The 24,659-nt window shown below is 42.5% G+C and overlaps 1 protein-coding gene across 2 annotated transcripts in view; it reads left to right on the forward strand.

Moving 5' to 3' along the window:
- The window catches only part of SH3GL3 (SH3 domain containing GRB2 like 3, endophilin A3), a 149,826-nt gene extending 130,878 nt beyond the window's left edge, over window positions 1-18,948 (forward strand). Inside the window, exons 7-10 of one of the 2 annotated variants that reach the window (XM_069766098.1) lie at window positions 13,282-13,385; window positions 16,363-16,487; window positions 17,113-17,249; window positions 18,248-18,948. In XM_069766098.1, the coding sequence (XP_069622199.1) occupies window positions 13,282-13,385; window positions 16,363-16,487; window positions 17,113-17,210 (327 nt within the window). In that variant the 3' untranslated portion in view covers window positions 17,211-17,249; window positions 18,248-18,948. The remainder of the gene's footprint in view (window positions 1-13,281; window positions 13,386-16,362; window positions 16,488-17,112; window positions 17,250-18,247) is intronic. The other variant, XM_069766097.1, reaches the window with a different exon arrangement.
- The last annotated feature ends 5,711 nt before the right edge of the window (window positions 18,949-24,659 follow it).

Below are 24,659 nucleotides of genomic sequence, written 5' to 3' on the forward strand. Positions count from 1 at the left end.
CATGAACAAATGGACAGTGCTATAATGCAACTAGTGTGCATTCTGTGTGCTGTCGCGCTGTTCATAGACACATAGACTTTATTTGGTGAGTATAAATTGAAGTGAAGGACAGCATCCAATCCAGGTGAAAAAAATCCTCTTTATTGTGCCAAATACATTTGGCACAATAAAGAGGATTTTTTTTCACCTGGATTGGATGCTGTCCTTCACTTCAATTTATGGTATGTGCTCCTCCACTTGGGTCCAGTGGAATTAGGACGGGCATCCTTCTGTCAGTTGTGCTGTCAGCTAAACTGTTAGGGTATGTTTCCACGTTTGAGCCGCAGCGTCAAAAACGCAGCGTCCAGATGTTACAGCATAGTGGAGGGGATTTAATGAAATCCCGTCTCCACTATGCAGGAAAAAACGCATGCGGCATACCCGCAAAAACGCACATGCGGCGCGTCTTTTAAGAACGCAGCATGTTCTTGCAGTGCATAAAAAACGCAAGGACAATGCAGGTGACCTGCCAGTGACCTCAGGTACAGATTTGGTCAGGATTTCACCTGCATTAAATCCTGACCAAATCCTGATGCAATCCTGAACGTGGACACATACCCTCATTCTTGGACTTTATTTGGTGACTAGACACGTCTCTATTTTTTTTATATATATATATATATATATATATATATATATATATATATATATATATATATATATACATACACAGTGGGGCAAAAAAGTATTTAGTCAGTCAGCAATAGTGCAAGTTCCACCACTTAAAAAGATGAGAGGCGTCTGTAATTTACATCATAGGTAGACCTCAACTATGGGAGACAAACTGAGAAAAAAAAATCCAGAAAATCACATTGTCTGTTTTTTTATCATTTTTTTTGCATATTATGGTTGAAAATAAGTATTTGGTCAGAAACAAACAATCAAGATTTCTGGCTCTCACAGACCTGTAACTTCTTCTTTAAGAGTCTCCTCTTTCCTCCACTCATTACCTGTAGTAATGGCACCTGTTTAAACTTGTTATCAGTATAAAAAGACACCTGTGCACACCCTCAAACAGTCTGACTCCAAACTCCACTATGGTGAAGACCAAAGAGCTGTCAAAGGACACCGGAAACAAAATTGTAGCCCTGCACCAGGCTGGGAAGACTGAATCTGCAATAGCCAACCAGCTTGGAGTGAAGAAATCAACAGTGGGAGCAATAATTAGAAAATGGAAAACATACAAGACCACTGATAATCTCCCTAGATCTGGGGCTCCACGCAAAATCCCACCCCGTGGGGTCAGAATGATCACAAGAACGGTGAGCAAAAATCCCAGAACCACGCGGGGGGACCTAGTGAATGAACTGCAGAGAACTGGGACCAATGTAACAAGGCCTACCATAAGTAACACACTACGCCACCATGGACTCAGATCCTACAGTGCCAGACGTGTCCCACTGCTTAAGCCAGTATATGTCCAGGCCCGTCTGAAGTTTGCTAGAGAGCATTTGGATGATCCAGAGGAGTTTTGAGAGAATGTCCTATGGTCTGATGAAACCAAACTGGAACTGTTTGGTAGAAACACAACTTGTCTTGTTTGGAGGAAAAAGAATACTGAGTTGCATCCATCAAACACCATACCTACTGTAAAGCATGGTGGTGGAAACATCATGCTTTGGGGCTGTTTCTCTGCAAAGGGGCCAGGACGACTGATCCGGGTACATGAAAGAATGAATGGGGCCATGTATCGTGAGATTTTGAGTGCAAACCTCCTTCCATCAGCAAGGGCATTGAAGATGAAACGTGGCTGGGTCTTTCAACATGACAATGATCCAAAGCACACCGCCAGGGCAACGAAGGAGTGGCTTCGTAAGAAGCATTTCAAGGTCCTGGAGTGGCCTAGCCAGTCTCCAGATCTCAACCCTATAGAAAACCTTTGGAGGGAGTTGAAAGTCCGTGTTGCCAAGCGAAAAACAAAAAACATCACTGCTCTAGAGGAGATCTGCATGGAGGAATGGGCCAACATACCAACAACAGTGTGTGGCAACCTTGTGAAGACTTACAGAAAACGTTTGACCTCTCTCATTGCCAACAAAGGATATATTACAAAGTATTGAGATGAAATTTTGTTTCTGACCAAATACTTATTTTCCACCATAATATGCAAATAAAATGTTAAAAAAACAGACAATGTGATTTTCTGGATTTTTTTTCTCAGTTTGTCTCCCATAGTTGAGGTCTACCTATGATGTAAATTACAGACGCCTCTCATCTTTTTAAGTGGTGGAACTTAGGTGGTGCACTATTGCTGACTGACTAAATACTTTTTTGCCCCACTGTATATATATAGAAAAAAATTGGTACAGCATCCAGTATTACCTTAAAGTGTGCAACGCTTTCCTGACCACTGAACCAGTGACCTCCAAGCATAAGAACAAAAAAGGAAAACAGCACAAAAAATAATTAAAGAAAAAATGAACTTTAATGCCTGAATGGCGTGGCGACGTTTCGGATATACTATCCTTTCTCAAGCAGTGAACACATATGTGAAGCAGTGTTTTATACAGATCACAGACATATTTCATTAACAATATAGTTAATCCAATCATATAAATAAATATATAGTGCATTATAATCAGTACATACAAGAAAGTGCAATAGTGCATGTTAAAATATCTTTACCGTCAAGCATTACCACCATCGATAATACTGTAACTATGACATCTTAATGTCACAAAAATGTTCAATAAGCTAATAATCTAATCAAACCGACACAGGTGTCCCCAACCTATGAAACATAATCATCTCAGACTTACGATTACAATCGCTACATGTGCGACTGATCCTCGGCGTCCTTAGCAGTCTACTGCGCATGTCACAGCACATCTCCGCAGAGACCCATACTGCTCCTGTTCGCAGCTGCGCAGTGACGCACTGAGGATTACAGCGCCATCTTGGATCAGGGAAAAGCACCCGAATCTTACTATATGTTATAAAAACTCCCATATATTATAGAATTATACGGTAAGGGTGCCCATTAATGCAAAACCGGACCCACATAATCATAATAAATATCTCAGAGAAATAGTAATACAAAATGAAAAGTATATAAACAAACGGAGCAAGAAATAGCATCATAACACGGGGTCATTACAACCACATAATACATATATACCAGGGCAACAATTTCACACTGCCATTATTTAGAAATCGGGTCAGGACAAAAGTCCAAATATGTGTCATGAGGTCAGGGAAAACACCCCCATATAAGGCGGGGTATCCCATTCCTTAGCCGGATCAGACAGACATGAGGGGTGAATGATCCCCTACAATCCGCCCAATTCCTGCAACAGACACAAAAAAGACCCATATAGCTGGCCACATTGTATACCCCTACATCCATATATCAAACATATAAATGACCCAAGCCGTGATACCCACTCTGCTCCATTATATTTAACATAAATAAATATAATGGAGCAGAGTGGGTATCACGGCTTGGGTCATTTATATGTTTGATATATGGATGTAGGGGTATACAATGTGGCCAGCTATATGGGTCTTTTTTGTGTCTGTTGCAGGAATTGGGCGGATTGTAGGGGATCATTCACCCCTCATGTCTGTCTGATCCGGCTAAGGAATGGGATACCCCGCCTTATATGGGGGTGTTTTCCCTGACCTCATGACACATATTTGGACTTTTGTCCTGACCCGATTTCTAAATAATGGCAGTGTGAAATTGTTGCCCTGGTATATATGTATTATGTGGTTGTAATGACCCCGTGTTATGATGCTATTTCTTGCTCCGTTTGTTTATATACTTTTCATTTTGTATTACTATTTCTCTGAGATATTTATTATGATTATGTGGGTCCGGTTTTGCATTAATGGGCACCCTTACCGTATAATTCTATAATATATGGGAGTTTTTATAACATATAGTAAGATTCGGGTGCTTTTCCCTGATCCAAGATGGCGCTGTAATCCTCAGTGCGTCACTGCGCAGCTGCGAACAGGAGCAGTATGGGTCTCTGCGGAGATGTGCTGTGACATGCGCAGTAGACTGCTAAGGACGCCGAGGATCAGTCGCACATGTAGCGATTGTAATCGTAAGTCTGAGATGATTATGTTTCATAGGTTGGGGACACCTGTGTCGGTTTGATTAGATTATTAGCTTATTGAACATTTTTGTGACATTAAGATGTTATAGTTACAGTATTATCGATGGTGGTAATGCTTGACGGTAAAGATATTTTAACATGCACTATTGCACTTTCTTGTATGTACTGATTATAATGCACTATATATTTATTTATATGATTGGATTAACTATATTGTTAATGAAATATGTCTGTGATCTGTATAAAACACTGCTTCACATATGTGTTCACTGCTTGAGAAAGGATAGTATATCCGAAACGTCGCCACGCCATTCAGGCATTAAAGTTCATTTTTTCTTTAATTATTTTTTGTGCTGTTTTCCTTTTTTGTATATATATATATATATATATATATATATATATATATATAAATATATATATATATATATATATATATATATATATATATATATATATATATATATATATATATATATATATATATATATATATATATATATATATAATTTTTTTTTTTTTTCTTACTTTGAAGGCCTTTTGGTCTACAAACATGAGCATGAGCCTCCCTGTAGACTACAATGGGTATGTTTTTGATTTGTGAACTAATATTAAAAACAAGTGTATGAATGAGGCCTTATCTGTACAACATGTACTATACTACTTTCTATCTGTACTACACGGCTTTGTATAAGCACTCTATGTACTGTAGTGCCATTTACCTGTGATACATGTATTGTTCTGCTTTCTGCGTGCACTACATGTTCTGTAGTTCACTCTTCCTGTACTCTATGTACTGCTTTCCACCTGTACTACATGTACTGTAGTGCACTCTACCTGTACTTCATGTTCTGTAGTGCACTCTACCTGTACTATATGTACGGCTTTCTACCGCTCCCGAATTTGTACCGCTTGGATGAGGGTGTCCACGTCAATGCCCTCCTCTTCGTCATCTTGTTCGGGAGCACGCTGTGAAGCCTAACAAAAAGTTAAGAATAAAAAGGGAAAGATTACACCACATGAATTTTACAGTTTACTAAACACCGAACCAAAAAGGAACTTACTCTTCGGCGACCGCCGCGATTATTATTCCGACGACTATGGGAGGTTCTTTGAGGAACTCTACGTCGAGCCCCGGATTGTGAAGACGAATTAAATAAATAAATAAATAAATAATGTGCTTGGATGGAGGCATATGTGATGTGTGTGCTGTGCTGAATGTAGTGTGTTGTATGTGAGGATCGGTCTGCGCTCCTTGTATTTCTCCACCCTGACCGTCTCCTTCTGTAAGCCCCTCTGCTTCATCTTCCTGTGAATACAGAATAAAGACATAAAGGGTTAAAATACAATTGCCATAGTTGTACCAAAATAAAACATTTATGAAGAACAAAAATAATCACCTCAGTTTGCTGACGATGTGCTGGGGGGCTCTCAGAAGACATTATGGTCTTGGGGGGGTCTTGGGGGGCCTGCCTACGTGTCTTGGGTCCCTCTTGGTCCCTAGAATCTGCAAGCATAAAGAGAGTTCTAAGCTACCATACAAAAGGATAGATAGATGCAGCTTTCAGGACTTTACACTTACATCTGTTTCCAAAACTTGGGGGCTTGCGTCTATCTTGGGTTGGTCGGTCCCTTGCTTGGGTCCCTCTTGGTCCCTAGAATTTGTAAGTATAAAGAGAGTTCTAAGCTACTATACAAAAGGATAGATAGATGCAGCTTTCAGGACTTTACACTTACATCTGTTTCCAAAACAGGGTCTTGCCGGTAGGGCCTCTCTTGCTGGAAGGGTCTGGCTGGCAGGGTCTCTCTGGGTGGCAGGGTCTCTCTTGCTGGCTGGCACATTTGGGAATGACCTGTCCTCTTTATATAGTTTTGGGGTTGTCTGGGCAATGTATCCACTTTTTGGAGCATGCTCAATTAAAAAAAGCGGATTGGGGCGACGGATCTGCCAAATTACGGATCGCGACGGATCCGTCGCCCATAGGCGCTCATGCTAGAAAGTGGCAGACGCGACAGATCCGCCATTTCGGCGGCGACAAAAAACGTTACAAAGTCCGTCAATGTCTAGACAACGTCCGCCAAATCTCGACGGATCCGTCGCATGGCGGATGGAACGGACGACCATCCGCCACAATCTGTCGCTAATGCAAGTCAATGGGAAAATAGCGGATCCGCCAAAAAAAGGGCAGATCCGCTATTTGACGAAAATGGCGGTTTGAAACTGACGACAAAAAACTGAGGTGTGAAAGAGGCCTAAGCTACAAATTAATAAAATTCACTGTGGACAAAATAAGATCGCCCTGGTAAAGTACGGATGTCATAAGTGCCTAGAAGAGCATTAGCACACTACAGGGGCTGGCTACTTGACCCGACTTTCACAATTGCTTTGTTTTATTTGTAGCCGGCACATTTTCTTCTTGCTTTTTTAGGCTATTTACAGTGCCTACAAGTAGTATTCAACCCCCTGCAGATTTAGCAGGTTTACACATTTGGAATTAACTTGGCATTGTGACATTTGGACTGTAGATCAGCCTGGAAGTGTGAAACGCACTTTTTAATTGTGAAAAGTCTTTTCAGAGGGTCATTTATTATTCAACCCCTCAACCCACCAGAATTCTGTTTGGTTCCCCTAAAGTATTAAGAAGTAGTTCAGGCACAAAGAACAATGAGCTTCACATGTTTGGATTAATTCTCTTTTTCCAGCCTTTTCTGACTATTTAAGACCCTCCCCAAACTTGTGAACAGCACTCATACATGGTCAACATGGGAAAGACAAAGGAGCATTCCAAGGCCATCAGAGACAAGATCGTGGAGGGTCACAAGGCTGGCAAGGGGTACAAAACCCTTTCCAAGGAGTTGGGCCTACCTGTCTCCACTGTTGGGAGCATCATCCGGAAGTGGAAGGCTTATGGAACTACTGTTAGCCTTACACGGCCTGGACAGCCTTTGAAAGTTTCCTCCCGTGCCGAGGCCAGGCTTGTCCGAAGAGTCAAGGCTAACCCAAGGACAACAAGGAAGGAGCTCTGGGAAGAGCTCATGGCAGTGGGGACATTGGTTTCAGTCAATACCATAAGTAACGTACTCCACCGCAATGGTCTCCGTTCCAGACGAGCCCGTAAGGTACCTTTACTTTCAAAGCGTCATGTCAAGGCTCGTCTACAGTTTGCTCATGATCACTTGGAGGACTCTGAGACTGACTGGTTCAAGGTTCTCTGGTCTGATGAGGCCAAGATCGAGATCTTTGGTGCCAACTACACACGTGACGTTTGGAGACTGGATGGCACTGCATACGACCCCAAGAATACCATCCCTACAGTCAAGCATGGTGGTGGCAGCATCATGCTGTGGGGCTGTTTCTCAGCCAAGGGGCCTGGCCATCTGGTCCGCATCCATGGGAAGATGGATAGCACGGCCTACCTGGAGATTTTGGCCAAGAACCTCCGCTCCTCCATCAAGGATCTTAAGATGGGTCGTCATTTCATCTTCCAACAAGACAACGACCCAAAGCACACAGCCAAGAAAACCAAGGCCTGGTTCAAGAGGCAAAAAATCAAGGTGTTGCAGTGGCCTAGTCAGTCTCCTGACCTTAACCCAATTGAAAACTTGTGGAAGGAGCTCAAGATTAAAGTCCACATGAGACACCCAAAGAACCTAGATAACTTGGAGAAGATCTGCATGGAGGAGTGGGCCAAGATAACCCCAGAGACCTGTGCCGGCCTGATCAGGTCTTATAAAAGACGATTATTAGCTGTAATTGCAAACAAAGGTTATTCCACAAAATATTAAACCTAGGAGTTGAATAATAATTGACCCACACTTTTATGTTTAAAATTTATAAAAATTTAACTGAGCAACAAAACTTTTTGGTTTGTAAGATTTATGCATCTGTTAATAAATCCTGCTCTTGTTTGAAGGCTCTAACTTATTTGCATCTTATTAAACCTGCTAAATCTGCAGGGGGTTGAATACTACTTGTAGGCACTGTATATGCAGTGGGACAATTTTATTTTTGGCTTTGGGCCACCGCTTTTTTATTTCTGTAAGGTCACGTTCACACGTTCAGTATTTAGCCAGTATTTTACATCAGTATTTGTAATCCAAAACCAGGCCTAAGTCATTGTCTAGTTAAGGAGATTATAAGGTAAAGAAATGATCATACACGAGTGCTGCTATAGTCATTGTTAGTTGTGGGAGAATGGAAACACTCACCTGTCCGTGTCTCACGTAAACGTCAATGGATTAAGCTGAATCCATCATCTCTTCCTTTCTGCATCGTGAAGAGGACCTCAATCCTCCTGGTAGTTGGAAGTCCTAAAGTCTAATTGGAACCTTTTAGATATCTATGTCATGATGTTTAGGATGTTTTATTGCCACCTGAGGAGTTGGTTCAATCTGACAGTGTGGACCTAGGACCAAAATGATGTTGGGGGCCCCTGTCTTCTCAGCTGCTTCCCAGTGTGGTCAGTTATTACCCATCTAGTTGATAACGTGTTGATCCTTGTGAGTGCGACCTTTAGGATCTGATTCTGAGACTGGAAGTGGCAGCACTCATTATTTCCAGCGGCCGGTCCAGTACCAGTCCATTTCTGTGGGGCACTTCAGATTCTTGTGATTGGTAGTGGTCCTAGAGATCAGATTCCCACTGATCAGCTAATCATCACTAGTGGATAGGCGATAACGTGCAAGTTTGGGAATAGCCCTCTAAAGGGTTCTCCACTCCAATACTTAGATATTAACGAGGATCTTCAGGATAGTTCATCAATATCTGATATTTTGAGGTCTGACAACTGGTATCCTCATTAGTAAGGAAACTGCAGCTAAGTTCTTCTTAAAGTGAATGGGAGCTGAGCTGCAATACACAAGAACATCCACTACAGTGCTTGGGACCTTGCTTTTCCAGCACTTTCAGTTTTCATCCAGTTGCCGCTAGCACTGATATTAGCTGATCATTAGGGGTCCTGTCAGGAGTCAGACCCCCACCAATGTTTACAGTCTGTCATCAATATTGTGGTCCCTGTCATCCCCTTTAATAATAAACCTGCATTATGTAATAGTGTAAATAGCCAGCCCGTATTATATGTCTTTTATTAGAATCTCCTCTTTAAAAAACCGGAGAACTTTAATAATAGAGCAGAGATCTCAATCCTGAAGCCCAGAAATCAATGGGCAGCCTCGCACCACCGGGACAACCCTTCCCAACCGGGACCCACAGCATCGCCCCACTACTCCAGCTTCCTGCAGCAGGGACCCTGCTTCCTGTGACCCTGCTCCCAACCTGGTAAGCTACCGGAAACGTGGAATATAAGACATGACCCCATTTTATTAAAAAAAACAACTTATTTTCTTATTTTCCTCCACAAAATTTGGGGTGCGTCTTATGCTCCTGTTAGTCTTACGGTTTGCAAAATACGGCACTCCATTTTCTGGAACAATTTCAGCGGTGCCAACACTTTCATCCATGACTGTAGTGGACAGCCATAAGAATGAGCTTACTTTTATCACAGGAATCTAAAATTTATCTAATTTCTATAATAAGTCTAATTACTATAAAGTGTGAGCAAAACCACGTGCTGTAATTTTAAGCCTTCAACTAATTCTCCACAAAATTAGCATGTTTTCTATGCAGATTTTGATGCTGAGTTGCCATGGAAATGCAGCAGAATTTCCAAGGATTCTTTTTTTTCATCAATTCTGTGCATTTTATTCCTTGCAAATCAACATTAAAATGTTAGATTTGTGGATTCTGTGGTTGAATTTTCTGGGCCTTTTTTAGGTCTGTGTGGATTCAGCCTAAAGGTGAAAATAAACAACATTGTTAGGTGGTCCGCAGGCCGAGAGCTGGCCCCCTGACCTGATCTAACAGCCACGTTGTCCTAATGAAGCCGTTAGATGCGGTCAGAAGACCTACAGTCAGTGCAGGCACTGTGAGCGGAGCCCGTATGAGCGGACCCGTGGAAGTTCAGGTTATGGTACCCGACCCAAACTTTATCCCAAGCTCGGTTCAGGTACCAGAACTGTAGCTGAATTTGAACCCCATTGAAAACAATGGGGATCTGAACTTTTGACTTGGAAAATTCTCTTTCTCTGTAACAGACTTCCGGGAGAAATCTGTGCTCGGCGTTTAGCACTGGACACTAACTGTACGGAAAGAACCCTGAATTTTTAAGTTCCTGTTCGCTCATCTCTGCTGGGCATAGGTATGGTCCAGGTAACCCTCTATAGCCAGTGCACCATTGTAAATGGGCAATTTTCTACACCTCGTGAAAAAAATCATGGCATGCACTGTTCTGGTTCATTTTACAGAACAGAATAGTACATGCAATGTAAGGCAGCTCCGGCACCCATCTGCAAAGGGGACGAGCACACGGAGCCAACCACATCCACAATATGCCAACATTACTGGTCCGTGTTTCCATTATGCTGTGGGGCTGGATTCAGACATCCCCAGATTGTGGATGTGACGGCATCATATGTAGCTCTGGGTGCTGCCTGCATCCCGGATGGGCCGTCCATTGCTGCAGTGTTTCAGTGCAGGGAGCCGGTCCATGATGAGCACACTGTGGATACAATCGGTCTGTGTGCACACCAGGCAGAAAACATCTCATCTGAATGAGCCCTTAGCATCATTTTGTGTTGCACTTGGTCTGAGAGGAGACATGTGAGGCCATCATGATTGATTCGCTTTCCCAGAAGCTTGATGTATTGTGAAGTGACATATCCCGTATGCATAATTCAGGACTTTCACTGCTTCACTCCAGTTAATATTAAAAGCATCACCAGAAATTGGCAGACACATTAATATTCATTTAAAAAAAAAATCAGTGGGATTGAAATAGAAGTCTGGGTATCAATCTAATATGCAGAGCACTAGATATTTACTGTAAGTCTATACCTGGTCAGTGTCCAAAACCAGAAACGTTTCTTTCCGGGTGGAATGTTTCAGTGTATGGCTCCTGCATACTATTGTCTGTGTCCAAGACTTAAAGGGAGTCTAGGTCACCAGGTTTTTGCTACCCCATCTGAAAGCAGCATGATATAAGGGGAGAGGCCCTGATTCCTGTGATATGTCAATTGCTGGGCTTCTTGCTGCAGTTTTCACAGTCACTGTTTTAATTGCTGCAGATCTACCAGTTCTCCAAATGGCAACTGTGCATAGGCAGAAAGCTGCCAATCAGTAGTGCAAGCGGGGTTATACAGAGCTCATGACTGTGGAGTATTACACAGCAGGTTTATTAATCTTCTAGTGATAATTTCCTGATGATAAAACTGTGAGTTTATAAGAACTACAGGAAGCAGCCTAGTAAGTGACACATTGCTGGAATCAGGATCTCTGTGCTGTTCTCAGATGAGGAGACAGTAACCTTTGGCAGATTTCCTTTAAAGCCTAGAATGGAAACAAATCTTGTCCAGATAGATTAGGAAGAGCTGTCCTATCACCTTGGCTCTAAATAAATATCTCCGGCACAGAACAAGAATATTGGAAACTTTAGACTAGGGCTATACGGTGAAAGCGATCACACGACATTGAGGGTGCGGTTTCACATTGCGACACAGCCACAAATGTTTCCAAATATATTGGATTTTCTTTTGCTGGTCACAGATTGCATACAACGCACTTGCCATAAACTTCAATGCAAGTCGCATGCATCCTGTCTGCGATTTGTCTGTGTTTTTTCTACAGCTAAATTGTGCATCAGTGAGTCACAGACAAGGTGCACAAATATTTTTGGCTGCGCAACATGTCACTGTGTGGCACCAGCCTTACATCTGTTATATTGGAAAGCTGTAGATTATAGCCTTCAAGTGGAAGGAAAAGGACGATTTCCTAAGGCTAGTGGACTTATAATATTAGCCAATATTGTATTCTGCCTTCTAGTGGCAATTCATAGAACTCATAAAAGATGCTTTTCTTAGGTCATGCAATATGTTTTTATCTGTCACTTGTATAGCGCTGGCATTTTCTGGAACACTTTGTACATAGTGACAGATTTGTTACTGGCACCATGTGGATGTTAGGGATTTCAACAAATATGACAGAAGACCATGCAGTATGCATTGCATTTTTTGCAGACTAAGGCCACATTCACACTATCATTATTTGGTGAGTTTTTTACCTCAGTATTTGTAAGCCAAAACCAGGAGTGGGTGATAAATCCAGAAGTGGTGAGGTGTTTCTATTTTCCTCTGTTCCTCTCCTGGTTTTGGCTTAAAAATACTGAGGTAAATCCCCTCCTTCTCCAATGTTAACCCTCCCTCCTCCTTTCCCTTTATCCACTACCTTTTCTAATAGAAAATCTCAATAAAAGTATTTAAAAAACAAATACTGAGGTAAAAAACTCTCCAAATACTGAATGCGTGAACGTGGCCTTAGACATCATTCAGACGTCCTTTTTCATGTATGTGTTTTATCTGCGGTTTTCAGGGATAGGTAATGTACCCATTAATTTCAGTGGTGCTGTCCACATGTCCAGTTTTATTTATTTTTTTGTGAACAGTGTGCCATCAAAATATCACAAGAGATAAGCCGTTTATGATCAGTCTCAGATGAAAATCACCCAGATAGGTCTATGGGTTTGTGAGGCTCACTGAGAACACACAAGTACCATAGGTGCGGTAACATTGCAATGGGTAGAAGAAGCTTTGCCATTTGTTTTTTCATTTGTTTTGCATGTGAGAAAATCCTTAATAATAAAAACTGATATATTGATGAAAATCTGACCCAATCCAGAAATTTGCTGGGTATTGAGCTTCCTTATGCGCCAAGTACCTTCATTTCGGAACATGTTTTCTACAGCAGTAACGCAGTACCAATTTCATATATTCAGTGTCCACATGTGCAATGGAGTTTTCTATGAAAGCATTCTTGATCCAGAACTCTTAATTCAAATATCCACAATAATGCCAATGGGAAAAGTTGTGAAAACACAGAATACAAGTCATGTAATTGTAAGGAATAATGTTAGTCCTCAAGCACACAAGACAGCATATTCTGAAAAAGGATTTGTAAATATAGTTATCATTTAATGATATCTGTTGCTGGAAATATCAGACACAAGAATCTAATAAATTGGTTTCATTTTTACATTAAAGAAATTACCAGAATCTCAGGCATACGGAAGCAGAAGTGTGATAGAAATGTAAGGTTCTTGTTACTGATCTCGCTCTGCCCTCGCTCTTCCAGGTAGAGCAGGTGAGCCAGCTGGCAGTATTCATAGATGCCGCACTGGACTACCATAGACAGTGTACACAGATCCTGGAAGACCTCCACAGCCGGCTACACAACAGGTGAGAGGAGCCAATACTTATTTGGCTATGTGCACACGTTGCGGATTCTCTGCGGATCCGCAGCGTTTTTTGCGGCGCAGAAACGCTGCAGATCCGCAATTGATTTACAGTACAATGAGAAAAAAAAATGCTGTGCACACTTTGCGGAAAATCCGCTGCGGAAACACTGCGGTATAAAAGAAGTAGCATGTCACTTCTTTTTTGTGAATCTGCAGCGTTTTTGTACCCATTCCATTATAGAAAACCGCAGGGGTAAAAAACGCAGCAAATCCGCAAGAAAACCGCAGCAAAAACGCACAAAAAACGCTGCAGAACCGCACAAAAAAAACCGCGACAAATCCGCATGTGCGTTTTCTGCCAGGAGAGGCAGAATCCGCACCAGAAATTCCTAAGCCTAATCCGCAATGTGTGCACATAGCCTTTATGTGCTTTTCTGTGTTGATCACACTAATCTGCTCTATGAAAATGCTGTCATTTATCCATTGAGGCAGGTGTGTTGGATACCATCGTGTCAAGAGCCAGGTACCACTATATGGCATTAAGAGGCAAGATAGGTATTACAGCATTCAAATTAACAACCCCCCTCCAAAATCTGCACTTCATAAAGCAGATTAATCACACACTCTTACATTGAGATCGGATTCATGCGTGTAGCTTTTTGGCTTGTATTTGATGAAATATTTTGCTTTCTGAAACCAGGAATGGATCAAAAAGTTTGGAAAAGTATAGGGAAAAATATTTCCATGTTTTTTTTTTTTTTTTTTTTTTTAATTGTATCCACTCCTAGCTTTGGTTAAAAATATTGCATCAGTCTGAATATGTGAATGCAGGTTACCAGTAGTGTATATGTATGGACACAGATACTGGATGGATGAAAGACAAATCACGGTTGCTTTCTGTTTGGACCCAATACAAATGGCACCGCCATGTGTATGGACCCGTTTGATGGGTCACACAGCGCCAGTACCAGGATAGTATTATCAGTGTCGGACTGGGGAGCCAAGGGCCCATCAGTAACATAGACTTTGGGGGGCCCACTTTTCACCGGCATGCAAATATTACACTACCCTTGTTCACAAATTTACCTTCACCTCGATATAATAGTTTGGTAAATCAACTGACATGCAGATTTTTTCTATACAGAATGAATTATGCCAAGTACTGCCCATATAATGGCGTTGGGGCCCACCGGGGATTTCCGTTCCCCTATGGGCCAGTCCGAGCCTGAGTATTAGGGCGTGTTTTCACTTGCGAGGAACACGTCCGTGTCTCGCATGTGGAAACAAAGCTCTGGCGCCGGCACTCCGGAGCGGAGCGTGCGGCTCCATGTGTTCCTATGCGGCCGCACGCTCCGCTCTGCAGTGCCGGCACCAGAGCTTCGTTTCCACATGCGAGACACGGACATGTTCCTCGCAAGTGAAAACAAGTCCTTACGTACTGAGTGGGCCTTCAGTCACCCCATGTACCTAGTGGAGAAAATACTTGTGTGCATTCTTAAAAATACAGATATAGCGATTTTGAAGAAGGCTTCGTTTTGAACCAAAAGAAAGTGTAAATAAATCTATTTGGATCTACCTTGAAGCGTGGTGCCACTCATCGTCTACAGCAGCGTAATCCTCTCCACACGCCTATCCTCCATCATAAATCCATATTCAAAACCTTAGTCACAGACTACAAGTGCAGCTGCCTAGATCTTACACACAACTGTGCTCCCGTATAAATCTCAACTCCTAGCCTCTGACAAAATGCACAACTGCAGGAAGGAAACCACATGAAGACTTTTGGAAAAATTTACAGAAAAAAAAAAATCGTGATCGCATTGTGCGCACAGAATTTGGTCACAACATTTCAAGTGAATCAGTCACCTGGTTTTCCCAATATATAGTAGGGCCAGCATCGTTAAGCCCTCTTTTACAGCATTTTGTTCTGTAAGTGTGCCCCGTATGCAAGGCCCAAAAAAGACTGTTTATTATACTTACAGACAGGGTGGTCCAGTCCGATGGGCTTCTCCGGTCTTGATCCGGTGCCTCTTTTCTTATAATTGCCGTCTTCCTTCTCCGCTTCATGTGGATGGCGCGACCTATGTCACCCACACAGTGTCTCCCATCAACGCTCCTACGCACTCCTCTTTGCCCTGTCCAGGGCAGAGCACTGTAACACCAGAGACTCCCATCGGACCAGATTTCATCGTGAGCAGCATAATGAAGGGACTTTTTTTGTGTTTCTCCATATTGAATTGGGGACATACATACAGCATACCAGAATGCTATAAAAGCAGGCTTAAAGGTGCTGGCCCTACTTTATATTGGGAAAATCTGCTGACAGGTTCCTTTTAAAATATATATTAAAGTGTAAGCATCTTTTTAAATTTTATTTCATAAATCAATAGAAGACATGAAAGTAAGCAATTTTGTAACATTTTATCAGAAAAATCCGCTTCTCGCTCTTCGTGGACTGATCAGTGATTTTCACAATTTTCAGCTCACAGGTAAAATCTGTCTTCAGTGAAGGTGGAGATGGCAGTTGCTACACATAGGATTCTTTGTAGATTGAAGGGGGAGGAGCTCAGACTAGCTCCTCCTCTCCATCATCATGTTAGAAGCAGCTGCCCATCTCCTATCTCAGTAATGTAACATTGTGTCTACAGATGTTACCTGTGAATTGAGAATTTTGAATATGACTTGGTCCGTCTAGAAGGAGAGAGAGGCAGATTTCTTTCATAAAATACATCACAAAGTTGCTTACTTTCATGTGTACTATTGATTTGTGCAATGAAAATTAATACATATTACACTATAATTCTTGGGTCACCACAATCACCATTATGGGGTCCCCTACTTGATCAAATTTGCATACTGAAGGCCTGCAGTCAAGCATGTACACTGCTGCTTTATACTAATCTGTGGGAGTTCTAGAAACAGCCAAGTGCAAGTATTTTAAGAAGGTTATATGGTAAACCTATGCCTTTTGTTTTCAGAATAAATTCCGCATCCAGTCGCCCGAAACGGGAACACCAGTCAAGATCGATAATGTCCGTACTAGACTCAGACGAAAGACTACAACATAATGGGATCTCCAGCGGTTCATCCACAAAGTTATCAGGTACAGGTGACCTTCTTTGTTCTTTCCATCTAAGGTTAAATTCCAACAATAAGTTTTTATGCTGGGTACACTGAGCAGGTCCAGTATATGTGCCTACAATACAGCTCTGTCAGTTGAGACACAGGTTTCCAGAGCGGTGTTTTTTTAGGCTGTGTGCACACGATGCGGAATTGGTGTGGATGCGCAGCGGACTTTTCCACGCAGAAACGCTGCAGTTCCGCAAAGTGATTTACAGTACAATGTAAATAAATAGAAAAAAAAATGCTGTGCTAATGGTGCGGAAAAATCCGCATGAAAACCGCTGCGGATCAAAAGAAATAGCATGCTACTTCTTTTGTGCAGAACTGCAGCGTTTCTGACCCTTTCCATTATAGAAATCCACAGAGGTAAAAAAAACGCACAAATTCCGCAACAAAAACGCGGCCATTTTCCTGAAGCATCTCAACTGCAGGAAAATGGACGCCGCGATCTCCATCTGCGCACGCGCGGCATACAGCGGCCATTTTCCTGAAGCCCCGGGCAGCAGAGGAGTCCATATGCGCACGCGTGGCCTCAGGAAGATGGCCGCCCCCACAGATCACCAGGGAAATAGCGCCGATCGCGCGTTTTTTCTTCTCCTGCCCAGTGGATTCAAAAGATGGGCATGCGCAAACCACTACGCCACCAACGGAAATATATGCAAGATCTGGGGGAAGAACCAGCGATGTCGCTACGCCCATCTGACCTGACCAGCCTGATTGACAGGCGAAAACGGCGACTTTGGTAAGTTATTTCGGCAGCTTAGGGGTGGAATCAGGGTACACAAAATACACTATAGTAACACACAGCTCAGGCCCTATTTAACAGTATTTTTATCTCGTACTGAAAAACCGGGGTGACAGGTTCCCTTTAAGGGGTTGAATGATTTGGATTGGAGCTGGCTGCAGCAGGTTGTCAAATAAGTATTACATGTATAGCAACTTGAGGCTATGTGCACACATTGCAGATTCGTGTGCGGATTTTTCCGCACCATTTTTGCAAAATCCGCAGGTAAAACCCACTGCGTTTTACCTGCGGATTTTGTGTGGGTTCCACCTGCGAATTCCTATTGAGGAGCAGGTGTAAACCGCTGCGGAATCCGCACAAAGAATTGACATGCTGCGGAAAATACAACGCAGCGTTTCCCCATGGTATTTTCCGCACCATGGGCACTGCGGATTTGGTTTTCCATAGGTTTACATGGTACTGTAAACCTGATGGAAAACTGCTGCAAATCCGAAGCCAAATCTGCAACGTGTGCACATAGCCTAAAATGATATACCCATCTCCAAGATCCTATTCCAATATATAGTAGGTGTAATAATAATATTAGCAAATACCTCCAATTAAAAAAAGTAGTATAGTTTTTCTTCTTCACCATAGTCTTCCTCAAGTGCAGGCATTGCAGGACCTTAGCAAGGTCCTGCAATGCCTGCACGTGAGAAAAGAGACATAGTCAATAAGAAAGCCTATAATATGTTTCTGATTGGAGGTATTTTCTATTATTATAATTACTACACCTACTACATATTGGGATAGGATCTTGGAGATGGGAATATCCCTTTAAGGGGTTAATAACACTATCAGAACGTGTCATTTTTTTTAGTTAAGGTAGTGTCATATGGTGTTTGATATATGTGAACAATAGTTTTCACTATAAAATAACTACTGCAGTTTTGACAGCTGTAACAGAAATGACCTTGGTTAATAACAGCGCTTATTAACCGTTTGTATTCCCCTAGGTTCTACCATGCATTTGGATCAGCCTTGTTGCAGAGCGCTATATGACTTTGACCCTGAGAATGAAGGTGAACTTGGCTTCAAAGAAGGCGATATCATCACATTAACCAACCAAATTGATGAGAACTGGTTCGAAGGCATGGTCAATGGGGAATCGGGGTTCTTTCCAATTAATTATGTTGAAGTTGTAGTTCCCCTCCCACAGTGAACATCACACTGACTACTGGAGGCAATGGCACCATCTTACAAATAGACTCTTAAAACCTTCTTGAATGTGGCATTCTGTGAACGCCTTGCTACTTGAGTGACTCCAATTTTATTGTGTCATCTCTTTTATATGTATTTATTTTGTATCGATTTTTATTTTTATGAAAGCATTGACACGGTTACGAGGACGTGCAAAAGAGATTCTATTTTGTCATTGTTCGAAGATTGTTTCATATGTGACACCTGTTGCATGGATGTTGACGATTTTTAATTTTTTATTTCTTAGACCCTTTTAAAGTATTTTAAGCACACGGAAATCTGGAGGGGGTCAAACTTATTTTCCTTACGAAAATTCGAAAACACTTTCTATACTGTGAATACTCTAATACATGTTGCACAATTCAGAGTTATAATTCTGTGTCAAACGTGTTATGTTGTCTTAATATATACAGCTATGTCTATATGACCAAATATAATAAAATATATCCTGAAATTATTTTTTAAATTTGTTAGTAAAAGAGAAAGTGCCTTGCATTTCTGATGCTGTAGAAATTGTATCTTTTATGAAAAGTCCATTTTCATAGAATGTTAGGAGTTGGAAGGGACCTCCAGAGTCATCGTGTCAAACCCCCTGCTCAATGCAGGAGTCACTAAACCATCTCAGACAGCTTTCTGTCCAGCCTCTGTTTGAGGACTTCCATTGAAGGAGGACTCACCACTAGTGATGAGCTAGTATACTCATTACTCGGGTTTTCCCGAGCATGCTCGGGTGGTCTCCGAGTATTTTGGAATGCTCGGGGATTTAGTTTTCATCGCCACAGCTGCATGATTTGTGGCTGCTAGACAGGCTGAATACATGTGGGAATTCCCTAACAAGCAGGCAACCCCCACATGTATTCAGGCTGTCTAGCAGTCGCAAAACATGCAGCTGCGGCGATGAAAACTAAATCTCCGTGCACGCCAAAATACTTGGAGACCACCCGAGCATGGTATGAGTATAAGGATGATCCCTCTACACTGACATGCATTCAGATATTTGTAGACAGCTATTAAGTCTCCTTTTAGCCTTCTTTTTTGCAACCTAAACATTCACAGATCCTTTAACTGTTCCTCGTAGGACATATTTTGCAGTCCACTCAACATTCTGGTAGATCTACTCTGAACTTGCACCAGTTTTTTTAAAGTCTTTTTAAAATGTGGTGCCCTGAACTGGACACAGTATTCCAGATGAGGCCTGACCAAGGAAAAGCAGAGGGGGGTAATTACTTCACGTGATCTAGACTCTATGCTTCTCTTAATACATCCTGGAACTGTGTTTGCCTTTTTTTGTTGCTGTATCAAACTGTTGACTCGTGCACTCTGTGATCTATTAATATAATCAAGTCTTTTTTTCCCCCCATACTTACTGGTTCTTAGTTCTATTCTTCCCATTCTATAGATGTAATTTTAGTTTTTCTTGCCCAGATGTAGAATTTTGATTTTCTCCCTGTGAAATATTCTATTTGCTGCCCATTGTTCAATCTTACATAGATCTTTCTGAATCCTTTCTATCTTCAGTAGTGTTAGCTATCCCTCCTAGCTTTGAATCACCTGCAAATTTGATTAGTTTTACCTCCAGTTCTCTTATCTAGATTATTCATAAAAAATAATTACTTACCAGTAATTTAGTTTTCCAGAATCCATGACAGCACCATACGAGAGAGAGGATCTGTGTTGTGAGTTCTGTTTTTGGGCTCCCTCTGGTGGTTACTGATGGTACTGGGTGACTTGTCTTTCCTGGGTTTCTGGGTTCCACCTGTTCCATCAGCATATGGGAGTTTCCTATTTATCCTGGCTTTGCTGGCATTTCCTCGCCGGTTATCAATGTATCCAGTGTGTCTTGTTACCTCTGCTCCCTGCTCCTAGAACCTTCTGGACAAGCTAAGTTTGGATTTTCCTGTTTTGTGTTTTGCTTAATTTGGTTTTTAGTCCAGCCTGCAGATTTGTGATTCTCTGCTGCTGGTTGCTCTAGTGGGCTGAAATTGCTTTTCATGTACCATGAGTTGGCACATGAGTTCAAGTAATTTCAGGATGGTTTTTTGAAGGGTTTTTCGCTGACCGCGCAGTTCACTTTTGTATCCTCTGCTATCTAGCTTTAACGGGCCTCATTTTGCTGAAACTGTTTTCATACTACGTATGTGCTTTCCTCTCATTTCACCGTCATTATATGTGGGGGGCTGCTATTTGCTGTGGGGTATTTCTCTGGAGGCAAGAGAGGTCTGTGTTTCTTCTGATAGGGGAAGTTAGATCTTCGGCTGGAGCGAGACGTCTAGGATCATCGTAGGCACGTTCCCCGGCTACTTTTATTTGTGTGTTAGGTTCAGGGTCGCGGTCAGCTCAGGTTCCATCGCCCTAGAGCTTGTTTGTATCTGTGCTTGTCCTTTTTGTGATCCCCTGCCATTGGGATCATGACAGTATAACCGGCCCACAAAGTGTTAATTGTATTGGCTGAAGTAGGAGGATTAGTAGTCTGAGGAAGTTTTTTTTTTTTTTTTTTTCCCCTCAGAGTTTGCTGCCTAGCCTTATTGCAGCCTGGCTACTTCCTCCTCCTCTTAATCTTTGAATGGCTCTGATCTCAGCTGTTTATCATGGACGTCCAGAGTTTGGCTTCCAGCCTGAATAATCTTGCCACTAAGGTTCAAAATATACAGGATTTTGTTATACATGCTCCTATGTCTGAACCTAGAATTCCTGTCCCAGAGTTTTTTTCTGGAGATAGATCTCGTTTTCTGAATAATTGCAAGTTGTTTCTTTCTTTGAAATCTCGCTCCTCTGGAGACCCTGCTCAGCAAGTCAAGATAATTATATCTTTCCTGCGGGGTGACCCTCAGGATTGGGCATTTGCATTGGCACCAGGGGACCCTGCGTTGCTTAATGCAGATGCGTTTTTTCTGGCATTGGGTTTGCTCTATGAGGAACCTAACCAAGAGATTCAGGCTGAAAAAGCTTTGTTGGCCCTCTCTCAGGGGCAAGATGAAGCAGAAATTTATTGTCAAAAATTTCGGAAGTGGTCGGTACTTACTCAGTGGAATGAGTGCGCTCTGGCTGCAAAGTTTAGAGATGGCCTTTCTGAGGCCATTAAAGATGTTATGGTGGGGTTCCCTGCGCCTGCTGGTCTGAATGAGTCTATGACTATGGCTGTTCAGATTGATCGGCGTTTACGGGAGCGCAAACCTGTGCATCATTTGGCGGTGTCGTCTGAACCGTCACCTGAGATAATGCAATGTGATAGAATTCAGTCCAGAAGTGAACGGCAAAAGTATAGGCGGAAAAAAGGGTTGTGCTTTTATTGTGGTGATTCAGCTCATGTTATATCAGCATGCTCTAGACGCACAAAAAAGGTTGATAAGTCTGTTGCCATTAGTACTTTACAGTCTAAGTTCATTCTGTCTGTGACTCTGATTTGTTCATTATCATCCATTTCCGTCGATGCCTATGTGGATTCAGGCGCTGCCCTGAGTCTTATGGATTGGTCATTTGCCAATCGCTGTGGGTTTAGTCTGGAGCCTCTGGAAGTCCCTATTCCTTTGAAGGGAATTGACTCTACACCTTTGGCTATGAATAAACCTCAGTACTGGACACAAGTGACCATGCGTATGACTCCCGTTCATCAGGAGGTGATTCGCTTCCTGGTACTGTATAATTTGCATGATGTTCTAGTACTTGGTCTGCCATGGTTACAAACTCATAATCCAGTCCTTGACTGGAAATCAGTGTCTGTGTTAAGCTGGGGTTGTCAGGGGGTTCATGATGATGCACCTCCGATTTCTATCGCTTCATCTACTCCTTCTGAGATTCCTGTGTTTTTGTCTATCGGGATGTTTTTGAGGAGCCTAAGCTCAGTTCGCTTCCTCCTCACAGGGATTGCGATTGTGCTATAAATTTAATTCCGGGCAGTAAATTTCCTAAAGGTCGTTTGTTCAATCTTTCAGTGCCAGAGCATACTGCTATGCGGGATTATGTTAAGGAGTCCTTGGAAAAGGGACATATCCGTCCATCTTTGTCCCCTTTGGGAGCAGGTTTTTTTTTCGTAGCCAAGAAAGATGGTTCCTTGAGGCCTTGTATAGATTATCGTCTTTTGAATAAGATTACCGTAAAATATCAGTATCCTTTGCCATTGTTGACTGATTTGTTTGCTCGCATTAAGGGGGCTAAATGGTTCACTAAGATTGATCTTCGGGGTGCGTATAATCTTATACGAATAAAGCAAGGTGATGAGTGGAAAACCGCATTTAATACGCCTGAGGGCCATTTTGAGTATTTGGTAATGCCTTTTGGACTTTCTAATGCTCCTTCAGTCTTCCAGTCCTTTATGCACGATATTTTCCGTGAATATCTGGATAAATTTATGATTGTGTATTTGGATGATATTTTGGTTTTTTCTGATGACTGGGAGTCTCATGTTCAGCAGGTCAGGAAGGTGTTTCAGGTCATGCGGGCCAATTCCTTGTTTGTAAAAGGCTCAAAGTGTCTTTTTGGAGTCCAGAAGATTTCTTTCTTGGGGTATATTTTTTCCCCTTCTACTATTGAGATGGATCCCGTCAAGGTTCAGGCTATTTGTGACTGGACGCAGCCTACATCTCTTAAGAGTCTACAGAAGTTCTTGGGCTTTGCTAATTTCTATCGTCGTTTTATAACTAATTTTTCTAGTGTTGTTAAGCCTTTGACGGATTTGACTAAGAAGGGTGCTGATGTTGCTAATTGGTCTCCTGCGGCTGTGGAGGCCTTTCAGGAACTTAAGCGCCGGTTTTCTTCTGCTCCTGTGTTGCGTCAGCCAGATGTTTCGCTCCCTTTTCAGGTTGAGGTTGATGCTTCCGAGATGGGAGCGGGGGCGGTTTTGTCACAGAGAAGCTCCGATGGTTCAGTGATGAAGCCATGCGCGTTTTTTTCTAGAAAGTTTTCGCCGGCTGAGCGGAATTATGATGTTGGTAATCGGGAACTTTTGGCCATGAAGTGGGCATTTGAGGAGTGGCGTCATTGGCTAGAGGGTGCTAGACATCGTGTGGTGGTCTTGACTGATCACAAAAATTTGATTTACCTTGAGTCTGCCAGGCGTCTGAATCCTAGACAGGCTCGTTGGTCACTGTTTTTCTCTCGTTTCAATTTTGTGGTTTCATACCTGCCAGGTTCAAAGAATGTGAAGGCGGATGCTCTTTCTAGGAGTTTTGTGCCTGACTCCCTTGGAAATTCTGAGCCCTCTGGTATCCTTAGGGATGGGGTGATTTTGTCTGCTGTCTCCCCAGACTTGCGACGTGCTTTGCAGGAGTTTCAGGTGGTTAAACCTGATCGTTGTCCGCCTGAGAGACTGTTTGTTCCGGATAATTGGACCAGTAGAGTCATCTCCGAGGTCCATTCTTCTGCGTTGGCAGGTCATCCTGGAATATTTGGTACTAGAGACTTGGTGGCCAGGTCTTTTTGGTGGCCTTCCTTGTCGAGGGATGTGCGTTCTTTTGTGCAGTCTTGTGAGGTTTGTGCTCGGGCTAAGCCTTGCTGTTCTCGGGCCAGTGGATTGTTGTCACCTTTGCCTATCCCGAAGAGGCCTTGGACGCACATTTCCATGGACTTTATTTCGGATCTCCCTGTCTCTCAAAAAATGTCCGTTATCTGGGTTGTGTGTGATCGCTTTTCTAAAATGGTTCATCTGGTACCCTTGCCTAAGTTGCCTTCCTCCTCTGAGTTGGTCCCTCTGTTTTTTCAGAATGTGGTTCGTTTGCATGGGATTCCTGAGAACATCGTTTCTGACAGGGGATCCCAGTTTGTGTCTAGATTTTGGCGGACTTTCTGTGCTAAGATGGGCATTGATTTGTCCTTTTCGTCTGCATTCCATCCTCAGACGAATGGCCAGACTGAACGAACTAATCAGACCTTGGAAACTTATTTAAGGTGTTTTGTTTCTGCTGATCAGGATGACTGGGTTACCTTTTTGCCGCTGGCCGAGTTTGCGCTTAATAATCGGGCTAGTTCTGCTACCTTGGTTTCTCCTTTCTTTTGTAATTCGGGGTTTCATCCTCGTTTTTCCTCTGGTCAGGTGGAACCTTCTGATTGTCCTGGAGTGGACATGGTGGTGGATAGGTTGCATCGGATTTGGAGTCATGTGGTGGACAATTTGAAGTTGTCCCAGGAGAAGGCTCAGCAGTTTGCTAATCGCCGTCGCCGCGTGGGTCCTCG

The sequence above is a fragment of the Ranitomeya imitator genome, chromosome 4 (assembly GCF_032444005.1).
Source record: "Ranitomeya imitator isolate aRanImi1 chromosome 4, aRanImi1.pri, whole genome shotgun sequence".
Lineage (NCBI taxonomy): Eukaryota > Metazoa > Chordata > Amphibia > Anura > Dendrobatidae > Ranitomeya > Ranitomeya imitator.